Source organism: Podarcis erhardii, assembly GCF_964252035.2.
Source record: "Podarcis erhardii genome assembly, chromosome: 8".
In the NCBI taxonomy this organism is placed as follows: Eukaryota; Metazoa; Chordata; class Lepidosauria; order Squamata; family Lacertidae; genus Podarcis; species Podarcis erhardii.
This window is the reverse complement of record NC_138499.1, coordinates 59,516,311-59,535,292: the sequence shown is the minus strand read 5'-3', so window position 1 is coordinate 59,535,292 and position 18,982 is coordinate 59,516,311. Positions and strand designations below refer to the sequence as shown.

Sequence of the window (18,982 nt, the reverse complement as noted above, 5' to 3'; positions counted from 1 at the left end):
ATACGCTTCAGGTTACAGACTCTGCTAACTCAGAAATAGTACCTCAGGTTAAGAACTTTGCTTCAGGATGAGAACAGAAATTGTGCTCCGGCGGTGCGGTGGCAGCAGGAGGCCTCATTAGCTAAAGTGGTGCTTCAGGTTAAGAACAGTTTCAGGTTAAGAACGGACCTCCGGAATGAATTAAGTACTTAACCCGAGGTACCACTGTATAGGCTAAGTAGGCTGAAGCCTAGGGCCTCTAAATCTAGGGGGCCTCACCAGCTTGCCCGCTCCCCAGCAGGCAACCTCCCCTCTCCCAAAATTGCAAACCCAAGACTTCATGCAAGGGCAGGGCAACTCAGACCCAGCAACTATGAGACTCAGGGCTAGCCAGTGGGGCCCAATTTGAAGTGGGGCCCAACTTTAGGTTGTTGTTTCTTTGTAGGGCCCCAGTCCACAGCCAAAGTCTGCAAAATCTTATAGATATAAATAAAATCCATCTAGATTGCCCTAGTGTGGGGGCCCCTTAGGAGCGGCCCGTGGGGCCCAATTGGCCCAATTTGGCCAAATTGCTCCAATTGCCTTAAGGTCAGCCCTGATGAGACTGTGTAGGGGTTGGACTGACAAGCCCTGCACCTTCTAGGTCCCTGGTGTCACCATTCAGAGTACAGACTCAAGGACTTGTTATGGAAAGGAAGGGGGGCACTTATTGGAAATCAGTTTCATCACCTCTTCCCCCCCCAAAAAACCCCGGGACGATGAGCCCAGCCACCTTTTATTCACACTCGCATAAGCACTACACTACAGCATGGCCATAAACCTGTACGTTCAACTGCTGAAATACACACCCAATATGTAGCAATGGAGATTTATGTTACTGCTTTATGAATGAACACTGTATTTTATTAATGGACTCTGTATTTTTGGAATTACCTAAGAGCCACCAATAGGGAGCTCTAGAATCTGACAGCTAACCAATCAGGTACTACCAAACAGCGGCCCCTATTGCTGAAAGCAGGTAACCAGGAGGAAACGCTTCAGCTCAGCCTTTGCACTGTTGACTGAACACCCCTGCTCTGCAGATAATGGAGAAAGCTCATACATTGTATCCCTTGTGGCGTCCTGGCCAACTCTATAACGCTGGTGTAAACCCTGGTGCACCAGGAGCCCAGGATAGCAGCAAATAAAATCTGCTCATACATCAGCGACTGATAAGACTTGTCAACTTTTCCGAAGTCTTCCTAAATTATAAAGCTCCAAAATACAGGCCAGAAGAGAGCAGGTCTGGGAAGAGTGAGCCATACAATGGGCACCACCAGTGAAAAGGCCCTGCTCTGTGTAGCTCCTGCCCTGTCATTTGATAGGGTGCCCACTTGCCCTCCTTCTTGACATGGAATGCTCTCTATTGGAGTCTCCAGGTCCAATATAAAGATCATAAGAAGGGAGAGCAGGGACCTTGAAGTTCCCAACAGCTGTTTTCCTGGCCAGGCCTGCACCCAATCTTGTTTTTGTACAATCTTGTTTGTTCTCAGTACCCAAAATTATGTTATCTGGAGGCAAAAGGATACTCTGAAAAAGTGTTTATTTCACAAAGGAGCCTCACAGTATTGAGATATTGTCTTTGACACAGCAGTACTGCTGTTCCAAAACAAACAGTCTTGAAAAGGGAAAAGGTTTTCCCAGAAAAGAGCTGGATCTATATTGAGCATCATTAAAAGATGCTCTGCTGAAAGGGTTTCCCAACTGGGCTTCTTAAATTAATGTCACTAGCAGTCCACTACTGAGCAAGCTTACTCAGGAATAGGCCCTACTGAGTTCCATGGGATTTACCTACCTTTCTAGGCTCACAGTCGTAGAAGGCTATTCTTTGTCATACATTTTGGGGGATTCCAAAATTCCTTGACATACTAGGGCACGGTCAGGGAACTAAAATCCCTCCAGATATTGCTGGTCTCTAACTCCCATCACCCCCAGCCAGCATGGCCAATAGTCAGGGATGATGGAAGCTGTAGTATAACAGCAGTTGAAGGGTGAGAGATTCCCCAAACCTATATAAGGACAATACAGTGGTACCTCGGGTTAAGTACTTAATTCATTCTGGAGGTCCGTTCTTAACCTGAAACTGTTCTTAATCTGAAGCACCACTTTAGCTAATGGGGCCTCCTGCTGCCGCCACGCTGCTGGAACATGATTTCTGTTCTCATCCTGAAGCAAAGTTTTTAACCTGAGGTACTATTTCTGGGTTAGCGGAGTCTGTAACCTGAAACGTATGTAACCTGAAGCGTATGTAACCCGAGGTACCACTGTAGTTATATAAGATGAACCCAACACATCACTTGAAGTTGAGTTTGTTTTAGGAAGCTCAGCCCATTGGTCTATCATGCTCAGTCTTGTCTACACTGATTAGCAGTGGCTTTCTGTGGTTTCAGAGAGGGATCTTTCCCAGCACTACCAGGAAATGCCAGAGACTGAAACTGGGACCTTCTGAATGCAAATGGTACTCTTACCAATGACCTAGGGCCCCATCCTTTTTGTTTTTACTGTTAATAGTGGCCATGCATGGGAGGAGGAGATTAAGCAGGACTATGGGGGTTAATTCTTTCTTTCCTTGCCACAGTCCCAGTGAACAATTTTATGAGGAGGAAAGAGTCAATGAAGCAGCCAGACTTAAATACTTTATGTGCCAGGTAAAAACACTTTTAATTCACCCAGGCCTTTGGAGTTTAATTCTCTGAATATTTTTAGTGCGGTGGGTGGGTACGGTTGGATTTGCTCTTTTATGCATATGATTGTATTACAGGTTGCTTTTATTCCTGTTATATATCCATTTTAATCCTTGTTTTCGTATATCACTTTGAGTTCTTTCTTTTTTAAAAAAAAGCAATTAAGAACACCAACATTTCCTCCAGCTACTGCTGGTGAGGATGCTGCCAGTGATAGCTTCTGTCTGCCTTTAGGAGGGTGGTTTGTGGTGTTCCTCACTAGCAGGGCTTCACCAACAGTGGCAGAGCTCTCCCACTGGTGGAGTCTAGCAGAACTGGGTAAGGCTGGGTGGAAAGACACCTCCATTCCATGTAGATCCCCTTTAGGACAAAGATCAAGGGTTTGGATTTCTCAGTTGCTCTCCGTCCATCTACTAGAAAAAGCCAACAGTTGCCTTGAGCTAGTCATCTGCTGCTCTTGGGGGCCATTGATGGTTACCAGTTGCCAGGAAGCAGAGCAATCTGCCAGTTTGTTAGATGCAGTATGCGGCCAGCAGGGTCATGTTTTCCTCTTTTCCTTTGCCTCTTCAGTCTGAGCAACTGATCTCTGTAAGAACATCTAAGGGGGCTTGTCCCAGAGCCTGCTTTATAGATTACACCTTGACAGCGGCTTCAGCTTACCCCCAAAATTAGTAATACATGCTATGTACATATCTTCTTCTTCTTTCCAATCATGGTGATGGTAAGGATCACCTTTCCTTTGGCAATGCATTGCCTATTATCCAAGTCCTGAATGGCTGGGGAGAGTGAAAGCAGGAAGTCCTTGGCTTATAGTAGAGTGTATAGACTCTTTAAGACTCCAGATGTTGCATCTCACCAGAGACAAAAGAGGCCCTTGCCTGGTGTAGCAATTGCAACATGCTGTGCTCAGTGGTGCATGATTTTAAATTGTATTTTAAAGGGATGTTGTGGGGATTAAATGAGAAGGAGGAGAAGTATACCTGAAGGAGCATCTCTTCCCCCATCGTTCAGCCCGGACACTGAGGTCCAGCTCCGAGGGCCTTCTGGCTGTTCTCTCACTGTGAGAAGTGAGGTTACAGGGAATCAGGCAGAGGGCCTTCTCGGTAGCGGCACCTGCCCCGTGTCAAGAACCAGATGTCAAGGAAATAAACAACTATCTGACTTTTAGAAGACATCTGAAGGCAGCCCTGTGTACGGAAGATTTTAATGTTTGATGTTTTATCGTGTTTTTAATATTCTGTTGGGAGCCGCCCAGAGTGGCTGGGGAAACCTAGTCAGATGGGTGTGGTTCAAATAAATAAATAAATAAATAAATAAATAAATAAATAAATAAAAAAATAAAAAAATAAAGCATGCATGCCACCTTGGAGAAAAGGTGGGCTACTAACACAATGATTGATTGATTGATTGATTGATTATTATTATTAATAATGATAATAATAATAATATGTCTAAGGGCCCCTATAACTCATGACGTCTGTGACTAATGGCTGGACGCCATAGCTGAATCTGTCCATCTGTCATGACCATTTGTCATGGATGCTTTAGCTGAGATTCCTGCACTGCCGGGGGTTAGGCTAGATGACCCTTGGGGTCCCTCCAAACTACGATTCTATTATTCTTATGCACGCGAATCAGAAGAGCGAACAGCAGGCGGGTCTCCTCCCAGCGCCTTCCTAACCGTGTCTACTCAGAAGTAAGTCCTTTCGAATTCAACGGGGCTTGCTCCCTGCTAAATGGGGTTAGGACTGTCCAGCCGCAGTCCCGTCTTTCAAGCGAGGCCTGCAGACCGAAGGCAGCCGAGAGTCCTACTGAGCCGCTTGAGGAAGTGGCGGCGGCGGCGGCGGCGGCGGCTCCGCCTCCTGCGCAGCACCCGGCGGCTCTCAGTGCGCAGGCACGGGTCGCGCCGAGCTCGCCGGGTGTCCATAATACGTGGCGTCTGAGGCTGGAGCGACGCACAGGCGAGAGATGGGAGCCGCGCGAGAGATCTGCGGCTAACCCAGCTGCATTTGCTCGCCCGGCAAGGAAGGTGGAGGAGAAGGCGGATCAGGTAACCCGGAGCTTTCTTAGTTGCAGACTGCTCGTTCGCTTCCGCCGCTTTCTCTGGTTTGTTTGTTTTTTAACCCTGCGCGTTACTTTCAAATCAAAACACAGAAAAACCGAGCTTCTGGAGCAGATCTGGGTCCGCAAGGGAGGCAGGGAGCGAATAATCCGTTTTTGCAAAGTATGCGTGTGCGTTTGAGCGGGTGCTCACTGCATGTTGCATACTCTGTCCTAGCAGTTTTACAGAAGGAGAGAGAAGGGCTCATCTCTGCGTTTAGGAGGAGCCATGTAGATACAGTGTTTGCAACTTGCACGGCGAGTTTCCGTCCGGAGAGAGAAAAAACCCTCACCCTTCGCTAGAAGGCTTTTTTGTTGTTTTTTTAAACTTGCAGACTGCCCTTCCCCTCCCAAGGATTTGCTGATCTGTAGGAAGGCGTTGCGTTATGGTTGGGGCTCGAGGGATAAAAGAGTCCCGAAATGGTTAGAAATAAAGGGTGCGCAGGGGGCATTGGAGGAAAGTGGGGTAAAGTGTCCTCTCCCGTTGTTGTTTACTTGGCAGGTAGAAAGGGGAAGGTTCTTAAAAACGTTTAATAAAAAAAAGAAAGAAACGAATGCACGAGTTTGCAGGCTGGAGAGTGCCTGGGACGCTGAAACTGTTGCTTGGCTCGTTTATTGGCGTTCAGCACCTTGGAGAGCTCCCGCGCGGAAGCAGCGGGACAGCAGTGAAGGACACGAGCCGGCAAATGCCCCTGCTGGCCGGGCCTAGAGGCAGCTTTTGATTTATCTTGTGCCTTGTCTAAGAAATGTTCTCCAGCGACCTGATTGCACATTTTTAAACAGCGTTTTAACTGATTTTCATATTTACTTTTTACATCATGTGACCCTCCTTGAAACCTTAAGGTGCTATTTACATAAAAAAAATTAGTATTGGTATTAATTTGATTTCTAATTATTATTAAACCTAACACCCCATACTCCATTTCCTTCCTTCCTTCTTCATAGGCGATAGTTCATTGACTCTCATGTTCTGTGTATTTTAAGCCTGTAACATTGTATCCCCAGCTCCCCCCCCCCCCATTTTTCAGTCCTGGTTCTGTGAGTCAGACCCCAAAGGAAACTGTAGCCTTCTATTATTAAAGTCTGCCAGTCAAAGGTAAATCATTTTATTGTCAATGAAGCTGACTGACTTTTTCTTTATTGTGTGTGTCTCTCAAAACATGGCTTGAGTTTATAATTTATTGGTAATCATCTTAGCAACTTGTCAAAGAAGTATTCAACAATGACCTGCCTACCCATTGGGGGGGGGGGGGGACTTTTAAAGAGGATTGATGGGGCAGAGGCAGAGAAGAGGATATGAAATCCTATAGAGGATTTCCCACCTCCCACAATGGTTTGTTGGGGTGCTACTGTAAACAACAGATTGTTGCATAAGCTGATGGCAAAATGTTTGTGGCAGGTGTTAAGATGCCTTCACACAAAGAGTTAAGCATGTGGCTTCTAAAGACCTATGGCCCTCAGGCTAATTTCAGGTGGACTTCCAGATGCTGCAGGCCCACAGTTGCTCTCTGGACCACCCCTCTGGGAATTGCTTGAGGAAATGGACAGAGCCAAAAAGATGGGGGGAGAATCCCTTTGCAAGCAATCTGCTCCAACATGTGTTAATGGCAAGGGGGGAATGGATAGATAAATGGAAGAAAGGTTAAGAACATACACACATAGCTATGCAATGCTACAAATGGCATCCCTCAGGTCATGCCCACCACTGGCATGCAGCTCCCTACAAATTACCTTTGAGCTTCAAGAGAAAAGTGGGTATTCCTCACCCTTGCCCTAAATGTCTCATTCAAGTGGGTGGGTGGCTACTTGACATTCATCAGGTCTTATCCAGATCACTGTTTGGAGAGATGCATGTGGTTCCTCAAGTGTTTCAGGGGATCCAGATGTTCTTCCTTGAAGAAGTGTAGGGCAACTTGTAGGACACTGCATTTTCCCAGTGTAAAACCCAGCATGCTGAGGGAAATGTGATCAGCACTGTTAGCACTTCCTCTATGATAGTGACTGCTGTAGAGGACATGGCAGAACAAATAAGCATGGGCATCAGAAGCGGTAGTCAGCCTTCAAGGCCTTACTTGGTTAGATGTTGTTCTCTCCCTGTAACAGCAGAGTGCATAAGCACTCAAACTTGTGGAGACCTGCAAGGTTACTGTCGCCGCTGAATCAGCAACAATAATTCCCTGCCATTTGTGAAACCATTTCCTGTGCTCTTAAGGCTGCATCTTCCCCCTCTCCAGTGCAAAAAAGGACAGCCTGCCAATGCTTTCTTTAAAAAAGAAAATCTCAGAAAAATATTCCCTCTTACTTGCTCTACTTGTATATTATCTTTGAAGATAGCATTCTATGAATTATCTGTTTCATGTCAGTGAAGGTCATCTGAACACCTAGCCATTTGATAAGGGTGAAGGGGTGAATATGCCCTGGATTGTGGCATTAAGGTGACTGCTGTCCTCACAGAAGGCATGTGGGTTAACATAATTAAAGTCAATCTTACTTTTTAGCTTAAAAAATGAGAAGGTAACAAGTTATTGCAATTTTCACATTATCTGTAAGTATAACGACAAACAAGAACTAGTATTTTTCTCAAGGACTGCTTGTATAAAATAGATTTTTCTAGTTTTATTATAGGAAAAACATATAGATGAATTGTAATCACTCTGTGTGAGATATATGCTGCATGCAAACTTCTGAACAGTAAAGAGTTCTCACAAAAAGACTCATATTAAGTTCAAAAACAAGAAACTTTTAAACAGCTGACTGGTCCACAGTTATCAATTCCTTCTTCTATTTTGTCGGAGTAAAAATTACTATAACAGAATCTTCTGTTTAGAAAGTTGGTCTTTGTACACAGATGTGCTCATCCAAAATCTGCTAAATTTTATGTAATGGTGGGCACAGCAATACTATCCTTAGGAAGAGGGAGACTCTATGGTAGAGCAAGTGCCTCATCCATTCCCCTACTGGCTTACTAAGGCCAGGGTGAGAGGAAGGAGACAGGGTGTTTAGTTTTCCCTCCTGTTGACTTCAGTGGGAGTGAAAAGCCTACTTTAGACCATGGGTTGGTGCAATTTCCATCTAATTTTGTGGGTGTGTTGTGGTTAATGAGTGGGCTTTGGATCCTGCAGATTCAAGGTCACTCCTGACATGCCCCCTTGAGAAACCGCATTTGTGGCCCCTTACTGACCCCAGAACACCAGTGGCAGGCAGCTGCACCAGCAGAACTTCTCATGGGCATACTGGGGAAGGTTCCATCAGCATAGACCCTCCACACTTACACAGTTTCCTAAAGCCTGCCAACCAGACCACATTTAGCTGTAGGATTGCAGTCAATATTTTATTTTGAATTGCAGCTCAAGCCACAGTTCCTTTGCATCTGCGTCTGTTCTGCTTGTGGGGCGGGGAGGGGGAATCGTTTTATGAAATACTGATGGGGACCAATAAATGATCGAAAAAGAGCTCTAATGTGTTCATGTTTCCCTGGACTGATTGAGACAAGCATCACTATTTTTCTTCTGTTATGTTACTGTTTCACATTATACTGGTACATACTCTCAAGTTACTCATGAAAATATAATGGAATAGATTAAAGATTCATTCAGTACTTTTTGCAACCATGTTCTCAACATTTAATCTATCTATTCACAAATCTGATCACACCTTCAATGTGCTGCTGGAGTGTAATAACGCTCAAAATCCACGCAAGGCAGCCTTTGCCATGGCAACAGAAGTTGCTAAGGGATTACCTACCAGGCAGCTGCATGTTCCAAAGATCTGATTGTACATTTTCTTTGTTTCTCAATGATCTCACTCATTAGCTATTCTGCCGTGAAAAGTTTCAGTGTCAGCTACAACTTGCCGGATAAGTTAAATCTTATAACTAAAGGGCCAATGTAACTTACCATCCTTAGACAACCTTAGAGATTTGTATTTTATCCAACAATCAATTAGATGCAAGCAAATAAGACATCATATATCAACATTTATTTTGTAAAAATAGAAGTATAGAAAATCTTTGATATAGAATCTTTGATATCTTTGATATAGTCTTCCAATGCCTTCTTTCTCCATTGTAAGTGTGGGTTATTTTTGCTCTGCTTCATCCTTTCAGCTAACATACTTTTGTGATGACAGTCTCTGCTGTTTTGTGCCCAGAGCATAAGAGAAACAAGTTTCATAACTGATGCCATCCATGGGACTAGATGGTCTCTAAGATCCCACATAACTTGATTCTAAGGGAAAGCTTGTATAGTTGACATTAAAACTTCGTGGAGGGGGGGCTTGCTGAAAACAGCCCTCCCCCACTTGGTGCCCTCCTGGTGTTGAACTACAACTCTCATAATCCCTGAACATTGGCCATGCTGGCTGGGGCAGATGAGAATTAGAGTCTAACAACATCTGGAGGGCATCATGTTGGGGAAGGCTGACTTAAGGGATGAGAGAAACCATTCACAGGGATTTTGCTGGTAATTCTGTTTTCCCAGTCCCAGCCAAAGTGTTTTTGGAGAAAATCCTCTTGCAGTTCAAACTTCAGCCAGTCCCTTGGTCCATTGCTTGGTCCATTCTGCGTCGGCCTGGCCACAAACAGGAGCAGGCAGGTAGCATGTGCTGGAGTTGCAGTATCTCGGATAGCTCCAATTGGAGTTCACCACATCTGGAGTTCAACTGAAGCCTTGTGTCCTCCTTGGGACAAACTACACCTCCAAGGTTCAGCCCCACATTCCTGAAGAGCACCGAGTACTAGGGCAAAACTATATATCACAATAAATGCTTCACTGGCAATCAGGCATGTGGTTACAGTGGTTTTTAACAGTAAAGACAGGGTGTGTGCGCAATTCTTCTCAAGATCACAACACACAGGGAAGGAAGGTTTTACCCTTCTCTCCCCACCCATGATTCTGATTAAAAATGCTGTGGTTATTGACAGGTAAGGAAGGTTACCATTGGTGCCAGTGGGAGTCTTTTCCTTGTCATTAATTGTAGCGTGGGAGGTGATTTTCACTGGGATCACAGCTGGGGACAGAAGGCTTCCCTCTAACTTCCCTGTGTGCTGCAGTCCTGATTAATATTGAGATCCCACACACCTGCTATTAAATAAACAAAAACTGCTAGCGTGATTGCCAGTGATGCATGTAGTATCACTTAAAGTGGTAGCTTTCTGGCTGGGAGCTCAGTTCTTTCTTGCCTGTCATTCAGCACCTGCCTTGTGTGCTGCCTACCTTGGCAAGCAGTCACCTGTCAGCTGCAGTGCCTGATGTAAATGGTGCTAGTCTTTCAGTGGGTTCTGTCTCTAGAAATCCTGGTTTGGGAATCTGGGGCTCAAGGGACTCAAGGGACTCAGTGTAAGGGCCTTGGGCCTTGGCTCAACACCTGTGGGGCTTGCATTCTTGATCAAGCTCCATGCTCCTCCTCCTCAGAGTATTGACTGCTGTCAGGATGGTGGCACTTTCTGTTTAATCATGCTGCACATGTGCTTTTTCTTGTGTCTGCACTGCATCATGGAATTGTAGTGTTAAAGCCATAAACCCTTACAGCTTCCAGTGTAGTAAGGGCAATATGTACGCAGATGCAGGCTTTTGGGTGCATGACCTGGTGAACTAGGAAACACACATGCAAAAAGATGTTGACACACATGGATTCCAGCAGTGGGTGTGGATCCCACAACTGGGGCAGCATGCATAGTTTCTGACATGCAGTTGAGGCTGGTTAGGTGGAGGCCAGTAATGGACACTACTGCTGACCTAAAAACCAAGAGGCTTTCCCACCCTTTTTAGTGAGCAGCTATTGGAGGCAGTGAAAGCAAGGTATGGCTCACACAGCTGGCACACTACTGCATGAGCCCTACTACTCTCCACCTATTCATCCACAGCTGGTGAATGTGTAGGAGTGCCCCACATAGATATGGGCTGATGATGTCACCTGCCTGTGGTTGGTTCTGTTTGTCATTCACAAGCAGAGGGTGTGAGTCACCCCAAGGCTTGGCTGCCTCTAACAAATGCCCACCAGTGAGGATGTGGGCCTCTGTTCAGTGGTGATTTTCATCGACTGCTTTCTGACTCATGGCTGCCACTTCAAGCATTAGACTGGGAATACATGCAATGTCAAACAGATGTGTGTTGCTGTTTTCTTTGACAGCATCAGCATCTATTTGGGAAGAGGGGGAACAGGAAATAGAATAAACTAGCCAAAACAAAACAGAAAGGCAACAAATAAAGGAAGGACAAGAGAATGGATGGAAGAAAAAAGAAGGGCAATGTGACCTTCTCAATTAATTAACTAATTGCAAGGATATTCCAATTGGTCTTTAGATTGATGAGACAGTGATGGATATCTTTACAATCAGAAGACTTATAACTGGTGCAGCTGTGGTCGCATTCTGACTGGGTTGGTTTTTGTTACATTTCCTGTTAGTTGTCATTTACAATTACTTTTGTAAATTAGAGCTATGAGCCAAAGAAGTGGTGTACACTTGGGTGAGGAGCATATTGAGCCATTAAGAGCTTCACCAGCTGTTTCTGCTGTGGTAGGCCTCATGGTTGAAATGTTGGTTTGGATAACATGTGGCTTATCTCTTCAGCTGGGAAGACTGCTGTGGCAGAAACTGCCAGCATAGCTGGCAAATTCTACTCTCTACAACTCAACACTTCTTCGGATTGTAGCTAGAGTCAATTGATACTGACAAAAGTGGGTTCATGTTGCCTGAATAATTATAGTTGCTCATTGTTGTTGCTGTTTTCATCATCAGTTCTTATAGACTGAAACAAATTAAAAAGCCCAAGAAAACAAAGACTTCACCATGATGGGGAGCTATGTTCTGCCTACATGAAGCATGGAGTCAGTGCCCTGTCTCCACGGTCAGAGGCAGTAATACTTCTGAATAGCAGTTGCTGGAAACTGATGAGAGTTGGACTCCTACAACATCTGGAAGCCACAGCTTCCCCACTCCTCTCTTAGATGATGCCTATTTCCCATGTTTGCACCTTCTAATGGGAACATCCACAGTGCATCTCCTCACAGTATTGGGCCACAAATGGTGTAACATTGCTACTCATGTCATCCTTTAAGTCAGGCATGGAGAAACTTTGGATCCTCCCAAGTGATGCTGAACTCCTATCATACCTTTCCATTGTGCACATGAAATTATCATGCGTAAAAAAAAATAACTGTTTGTCTCCCTGGCATACCAACTGCTACACGCTTTTGGGGTTCCAAGGTATTGGAATCCCTTGAGTGCCCATGACAAAGAAATAGCAATGTGTGTTTTACAGCAGGAAAACAAACTTTCATAAAGAATTGGCATTCCTCAACCAGTAGGAGAAATACCACATAGCAGGCAGCCAACATAGTACGCAATGTACTTTAACCTGAAACCTTGAAAGAATTTAATCCAAGGGATTTGAGGATTGTTGTCATAGTGATGGAAATAGCAGCAGCAGCAGTCAGTCTGTGCCCAATTCTGTGACTTCTGTCTGATTTCTATATCATTTAAATAGGAAGGTTGACACTCTTCTCCACCATAGGTAATGTATGCAGAGCTGCTGTTCTGCAGCTGGCTGCTAAAATGAATGACTTGACAGGAAAAGGACATGAAACCTTATCCACTATAAGAAATTAAATTTAGAAACAGGAGTTGTGGAGAAGAAATCTTGCTTTAGATCAAAGTGTCTCAATGAGTTTCATAAAAGGAAATCACACGCTATTTTTAGGATACCAGGTAAATTTATTCAGTGCTGATCTTACTCACACTTTCCGATTCATATAATCCTACTAAATGCATCACAGGGAGAAATGTCAAGCTCTGCAGCAGAAGCTTCTGGCTGGCACTCAGCCATTGCTAATGGTGTAGTATATTATAACAGCTGTATTGTGCTGCAACTACAATAATTTCCGCAGTGTTGCTTCTGAGTTCTGCATGGATTAACGTAAGTAGCTTTTTTAAAAAAACAGAATATTTTATTTTAGTTATTGGTAGGCAGGTTAGTTAAACCTTTTAAGGACTATTCAGTGCTACTGATTATTGGCAACAGGTATAAGAAATTGTCTGTTAAGCAAATGCCTATTTCATAGGGCTAGTCATTCTCTTGGGGCACTGCTGCTGTAGCATGAATCCATGATCAAAAGCAGTAAGCTAGCCAATTCAAAATCTTTCTGGGCAGGGGCTGTGAGCAGAGCCAGCGAGGGATGTCAAGCTCTTTACAAAGGTGAGAAATTATGAACATTAGTCTGACTCAGACCAAAGCTTAGTAATGTCTCCTCTGCTCACTTCCCAAGACATTAGGCAGAGATCCTTCCCAGTCTTACTACAGTGGTGCCTCGCAAGATGAAATTAATTCGTTCCGCGAGTTTTTTCGTCTAGCGAGTTTTTCGTCTTGCGAAGCATGGTTTCCCATAGGAATGCATTGAAAATCAATTAATGCGTTCCTATGGAGACCGCTTGCCAGGCTGGCGGTGCGGAGAAGGGCTTTTCTCCCCACCGCAAGCCTTCAGGACAGGTACGGGAACAGAGGGGAAGGCGCGCAGCGCTTCTCCTCTGTTCCCGGGGCTTGCGGTGGGAGGAGGGTTTTTCCTCCCCACCGCCAACATTCAGAACAGCATTCTGAAAGTTGGCGGTGGGAAGGAAAACCCTCCTCCCACCGCAAGTCTTCAGGACAGCCATCCGAAGGCTGGCGCAGGGAGAAGGTCTCTCCGCCCCACCGCCAGCCTTCGGAGCAGCCATCCCAAAGCTGGCACGGGGCGAAGGTGTCTCCGCCCCACTGCCAGCCTTCGGAGCAGCCATCCCAAGGCTGGTGGCAGGAGGAGGTCTCTCCGCCCCACCGCCAACCTTCGGAGCAGCCTTCCGAAGGCTGGCGGGAGGAGGTCTCTCCGCCCCACTGCCAGCCTTCGGAGCAGCCATCCCAAAGCTGGCGCGGGGAGAAGGTCTCTCCGCCCCACCGCCAGCCTTCGGAGGAGGTCCGAGGACAGTGGGGAAGACGCGCTGCGCTTCCCCGCTGTCCCGGAGATTTCCCTATGGGCTTTCATCTTGCGAAGGAAGCCCATAGGGAAATTCGTTTTGCGAAGCGCCTCCAAAACGGAAAACCCTTTTGTCTAGCGGGTTTTTCGTCTTGCGAGGCGTTCGTCTTGCGGGGCACCACTGTATCCGATTAGCCAGAGACCTCCACAAATCATACACACTGCTTCTGAGCTACAGCCTTACCCTTTAAGAGTACATGCAAGAGAAAGGGTCTCTTGGTGTTATGTGTAGAAACAAAGAGGGGAATCAACTAGGGTAGGGACTTGCAGACTGAGGGTCAAACAGACATGATGTGGACCTTGGCAAAAGGCGCTTAGCCATAAAAAAAAATATTCTGTGCTCACTGTGTAACATTTAACTGCACTTAAATCATGCATTGGCTCATCCATGTATGGCAATAGTGTCATTGGTGTGTCTGTTCGGATTGCTGATCACTAGTAGGCTAACTTCACCTGAAAGCTGGCCAATGCACTTGCATGCTTTGAATGCTTATACAGGCAAGTGTTTACTCATGTTCTGCATCACATCCATGGTGAAAGAAAGGCAAGCTATAAATCTTGTCTTCATATTATAGCTACCGTGGGAAGGACAGTGTTACCACATGTCCGTTTTCGCATTCTGATTCACTATGGACTCGGTTAGATTTCTTCATACAAAAAAAATATGTTTTGATAGGTGCCATACTAGGTATCATGGCAACCTATCCCTGTTAAATAAAACCCTTTGTGGCTAGCCAAACTTATCAGAGATTTACTTTTTTTCTGAGTTGTTGAAGGCAACAGGGATGGGTGGAAATATTAGGATGGTATGTAAACAGATTGCCACTGGTCCTGCTTCCTGTCCAGTCCTCCCAGCATTGCACACTGGCTTTGCAAAGGACTCTGCTGTGCCAGCCCATCATCCAGGTTGTGTCTGGCCCCCAACACAATGCCAACTCTTGCTGAAGTGGGAAGATCCAGTACCGAACATTGAGTCAGATCATTGTTCTATCTGGCCCAGAATTGTTGCTTGACCCAAGAGTCTCCAGCAATAGCATTACCCAGCTTTCCCACCTGAAATCCTTTCAACTGTACCTCACAGCAACTGAACCTGATATTTTCTATTGGAGATCTATCATTGATCTGTGAATCCTCTTTGTGGGAGCAATTGTGTATATGGCGGACCCATTACCAAACTTTTCTGGGGGGGGTTAACAGCACCCTTTCAGCCACCTGGCCATTCCTGCTTTCTCTTAATGCATTTCCATGGTATATGAGAGGACACCCCCTTATCCTTTGAGTCTCTGTGCAGCAATTGGTCAACCTAAACTAATCCCAGCCTTTTCTATGGTTGTGCTCTCCACTGTCAATGCATTCTGAGCATCTCCAAGGGGAGAGGGATAGTTTTAACCTGAGGTGCTTGGTTTTGTACTGACGCTTTCATTGTGAAATGTTAAGGGGGAAACTACTATGATCAGGACCAATGAAGGGTCTGATCGTACAATTGCCTGGAGGGTTTTCTTCATGGGATATCTTCCCTATCAAATGTCACCTCTATTTTTACTTTGCTTTCCCTGCGAGCTGTGCCATGCCTCTGTGGTACTCCATTGTCTGACCTTTCTCATTGCAGGGGAGAAGGATGAGTGCTTATGCTGACATCTGTGCATCCAAGCAGGCGCAGCAGGGTACCCCGGAAGGAGGTTACCAGCGCTATGGAGTTCGCTCTTACCTGCATCAGTTTTATGAGGACTGCACAGCATCCATTTGGGAGTATGATGATGATTTTCAGATCCAGAGATCACCAAGCAGGTGGAGCTCTGCATTCTGGAAGGTAACAGCTATCCAGTATTTCTCCTGCAGCAGGTCTGCATCAACTATGACCTGAAAAGCCAGGTGGAGTCTCATCAAACATGCATTGTGGCCTTCCAGATGCCAGATGTTTTTGCAGTTCCAGGCAGGCAGAAAACAAGAACATTTTCTGAGCCCCTGATTGGCTGCATTTGCCCTAGTGGCAGAGCTGCATTGTAGTGTCAGTATATTGTAAGGAGGGAGAGTCCTCTGGAGTGTTAAAATTGTGGAAACAAACAGACCATATTTTCACTGACCAAAAGCATGTCCAGATTTTCAGAATTAATTGATCCAAATTCAGCTTTTTATCTCTTCAGACAATAATAATAATAATAATAATAATAAGTGCCATTTTTTAAAAAAAAGGAAGGATGTTCATAGTTAACATGTTACTATTAAAGGCAATCAAACCATTCCCTCAGGTTCCATCCCCCCCCCCTATTACATAGCTACATTCAGAGTGAGTTCAATTCAGAATCACAGAGCTGGGAGGGACCATGGGGGTCATCTAATCCAGCCCCCTGCAATGCAGGAACCTTTTTGCCCAAGAAGGAGCTTGAACCAAGACCTTGAGCTTAAGAGTCTCATGCTCTACTATGACACTTTTTTCCAAGTTCATACACACATATGCCCCGCACCCCAAGAAACTTAATTTGAATTTATTGGCACTCTTCTATTTTAATTTTTAAAAGGTAAGATTATTCTGAGTGTGCCTTGTGCTCAGATACTGTTGATGTTGCCAGAGCTTAGATATCTGTCACTATGCACTGGGTTGCGGCCTTCATGCATAAATAAATATTATATTATTCATCCATGTAACAAGTTACGGCATACATTATTCCCCATTTTACAGAACTGAGTACTCAACAGATCCACATTTGGAGGAATTTGACTACTGGTGCTCCAAATTCAAAAATTCACTTAAGCTTGCTTCACACGAAGATGATGAAAATATTAGAAATATTTATGGGCCTCAGCAAGTCTCCCGTATAATATCTGGGTAGGGGAAAATTAATGCCATGAGAACAAAGATGAGTAGGTCAAATGTCTGCCATTTTGAAACTTCCCTATTTGGTAAATTCTGGGGTAACAGGAGACTGGTGACTGCCTTTTCCCTTGCAATGTCATTTCCTCTCCCAAAATTGTGTTTCAGATCCCATTTCTCAGGAACCCACATATTTATAAGCCTACAGATTTATTTATGGACATGAACACTTCCTATTTCTGCCCACATCCCTTCTGAATTTCCATTGTCTGTGTATCCATTGACTGCTTGCAGATGCAGTTAAGGTTGTGAAAATCATCTGTCGACTCGAATTCTACATGACAGAAGCCTCCAGGAGCTCACAATGGCACTGCACGTTTCATTGGTGTGATGGCAGATGTCAGTGACATGTCACGTAGATTTAATAGCTAAGACTGAAAACAATAAAGCAAAAAACTGCCGCCGCAGCTTTGCTGATTTCTGAATCTTCTTTGTCTTCTAGGTCGGACTCATCTCAGGGACGGTGTTTATGCTGACAGGGATCATTGTTCTCGTCGTAGGTTTTCTTGTGCCGCCCAAAATTGAAGCCCTGGGAGTAGAAGATTTTGTGGTGGTGGATACACGTGCAGTGCAGTTCAACAGAGCCCTTGACATATGCAAGTTGGCTGGAGCAATATTGTTCTGCATCGGAGGAACCACAATGGCGGCCTGCTTGCTGATGTCTGCGTTCGCTAAAAGCTACTCCAAAGAAGAAAGGTACCTGCAGCAGAAATTTAAAGAGAGAATTGCAGACATCAGAGCCCATGCACACCCCGTCACCAAAGCTCCGGCACCTGGAGAATCCAAGATACCCATCACGTTGTCCAAAGTTCAAAATGTCCAGCCGTTATCTGAAACCTGATGTTTGTTTTCTCTTTCCAAACATACCCATCTTGTGAATTTGAAAAGGTCAGCTTTGGCCTTAATATGAATCTGTGTTTCCCATGCAGTGTAACTGCACTCTGCAGCCAGTGGGGAAAGGAGCAGATTGGGAAGGAGGTGGAAATGGCTTGAAGGGGATGGTTCAGCCATCAGTGGCTTGAACAAAGCATTAATGTTATGAGTTGTTCTCTTATTTTTAATAGTTGCATTGAACCCTTGCAAAGCACCATTTGATTGCCCTTCCCTTTAAATTTGTTACACATTTCATGCTGCTTCCAGTTAACTGACATGTTCATACCTGTTTTATTGTGGACGGCTTCAAGTTATGTTCTCTTGGCTCTATAGCCAAAGTCCAACAAAACGATATTCGTGCACATTGGAGAGAACCATCATGCAGACGATGGGAGCAGCTTTCTCATTTCCACCACGTGTGCTTGTACTACTGGGGAAGAAAGTTGTCTTGCAAACCAAAGGGCAGCTTTTCTCTTCAGCAGCATGAGTTGCTGTGGTGGGAACATAATGGGAACCTGTCAATGCCCTCACCTGATCATTCATTTGTTTTTAAATAGAAATGACAGATCATTAATGTGATATTCCATATTTACCCAGTCCTGTTATAGAAGAGTTATAATAAGCCCTTCTTTGTAAAGAAATTCATCCATTACTGTCATCTGAAGAGCATCCTTTAGAGTCTACCAGTGAAATCCTATGCACGTTTACTAAGATGGAGGTTCCACTGAGTAGGACCTTTTTCCATGTAAGTGTCTACCAGATTGCAGTCACTAGAATTCCATGCATTCTTGTAGAAACCTGCATGGCAGAAGGTTTGGTTTGCTAACCATCAGAAGATGCACTTCTCAGTATTATGATTGAAAAATATCCTGTTGTGAGCTGAGCCCCAAATTTAACGCCTTCTGTTTCTGGGAAGTGCAATTTTGAAAGTTGTCGTTTAAAAAAAGAAGATAACTTTTGTGTGGAAGTGTATACCAAGTTAACCCACCTGCAGGTCTGATCTCAAGTTTTCAGTAGGAAAAGAAATGTAACTGAGGCTGTTTTTCCGTACAGCGTGTGCATTTCACATTGGTACGAGATAAGAACAGTAAAAGCCCAGTTCTGTGCTTCATGCACTGTGCACTGTGGTGTGTACACAGAGCTCTTGAAAGTGTACACAGAGCTCCTGGGCACATAAAGAAGGACCTTTTACATCAATGGAAGGAGCAAATGTACACACACAAAGGAATACGTGTGCAGATCTGCTCCCTTTGTTGAAAAGGACATCAAAGCCCCTATGCCTGCACCAAATTTCTGGACTGGGGGAGCCATGGGGCAAGTTCCTCCATGTTGTTGCCTAACTTCCATGAATTCCAATAGGATTTGTGCAGGAACATTTCCTGGTGAATCATGCATATTTTTTAAAGCTAAGAGATTCTTCATTCCTTAAATC

At 44.8% G+C, this 18,982-nt stretch overlaps 1 protein-coding gene across 1 annotated transcript; it reads left to right on the top strand.

The window, feature by feature from the left end:
* Nucleotides 1–4,548: 4,548 nt before the first annotated feature.
* Nucleotides 4,549–18,501, top strand: NRSN1 (neurensin 1). The gene is made up of 3 exons (XM_081873507.1): nucleotides 4,549–4,752; nucleotides 15,415–15,615; nucleotides 17,120–18,501. Exons 2-3 carry the CDS (start codon nucleotides 15,424–15,426, stop codon nucleotides 17,516–17,518), a joined length of 591 nt encoding a protein of 196 aa, XP_081729633.1. The 5' UTR covers nucleotides 4,549–4,752; nucleotides 15,415–15,423; the 3' UTR covers nucleotides 17,519–18,501.
* Nucleotides 18,502–18,982: the final 481 nt, after the last annotated feature.

Excerpts from the sequence above, each read along its gene's own strand:
- NRSN1 (XM_081873507.1), top strand. The coding sequence starts at position 15,424 with ATGAGTGCTTATGCTGACATCTGTGCATCCAAGCAGGCGCAGCAGGGT. Across the intron at positions 15,616-17,119 it reads GGAGCTCTGCATTCTGGAAG|GTCGGACTCATCTCAGGGAC; the intron begins GTAACAGCTATC and ends TTTGTCTTCTAG.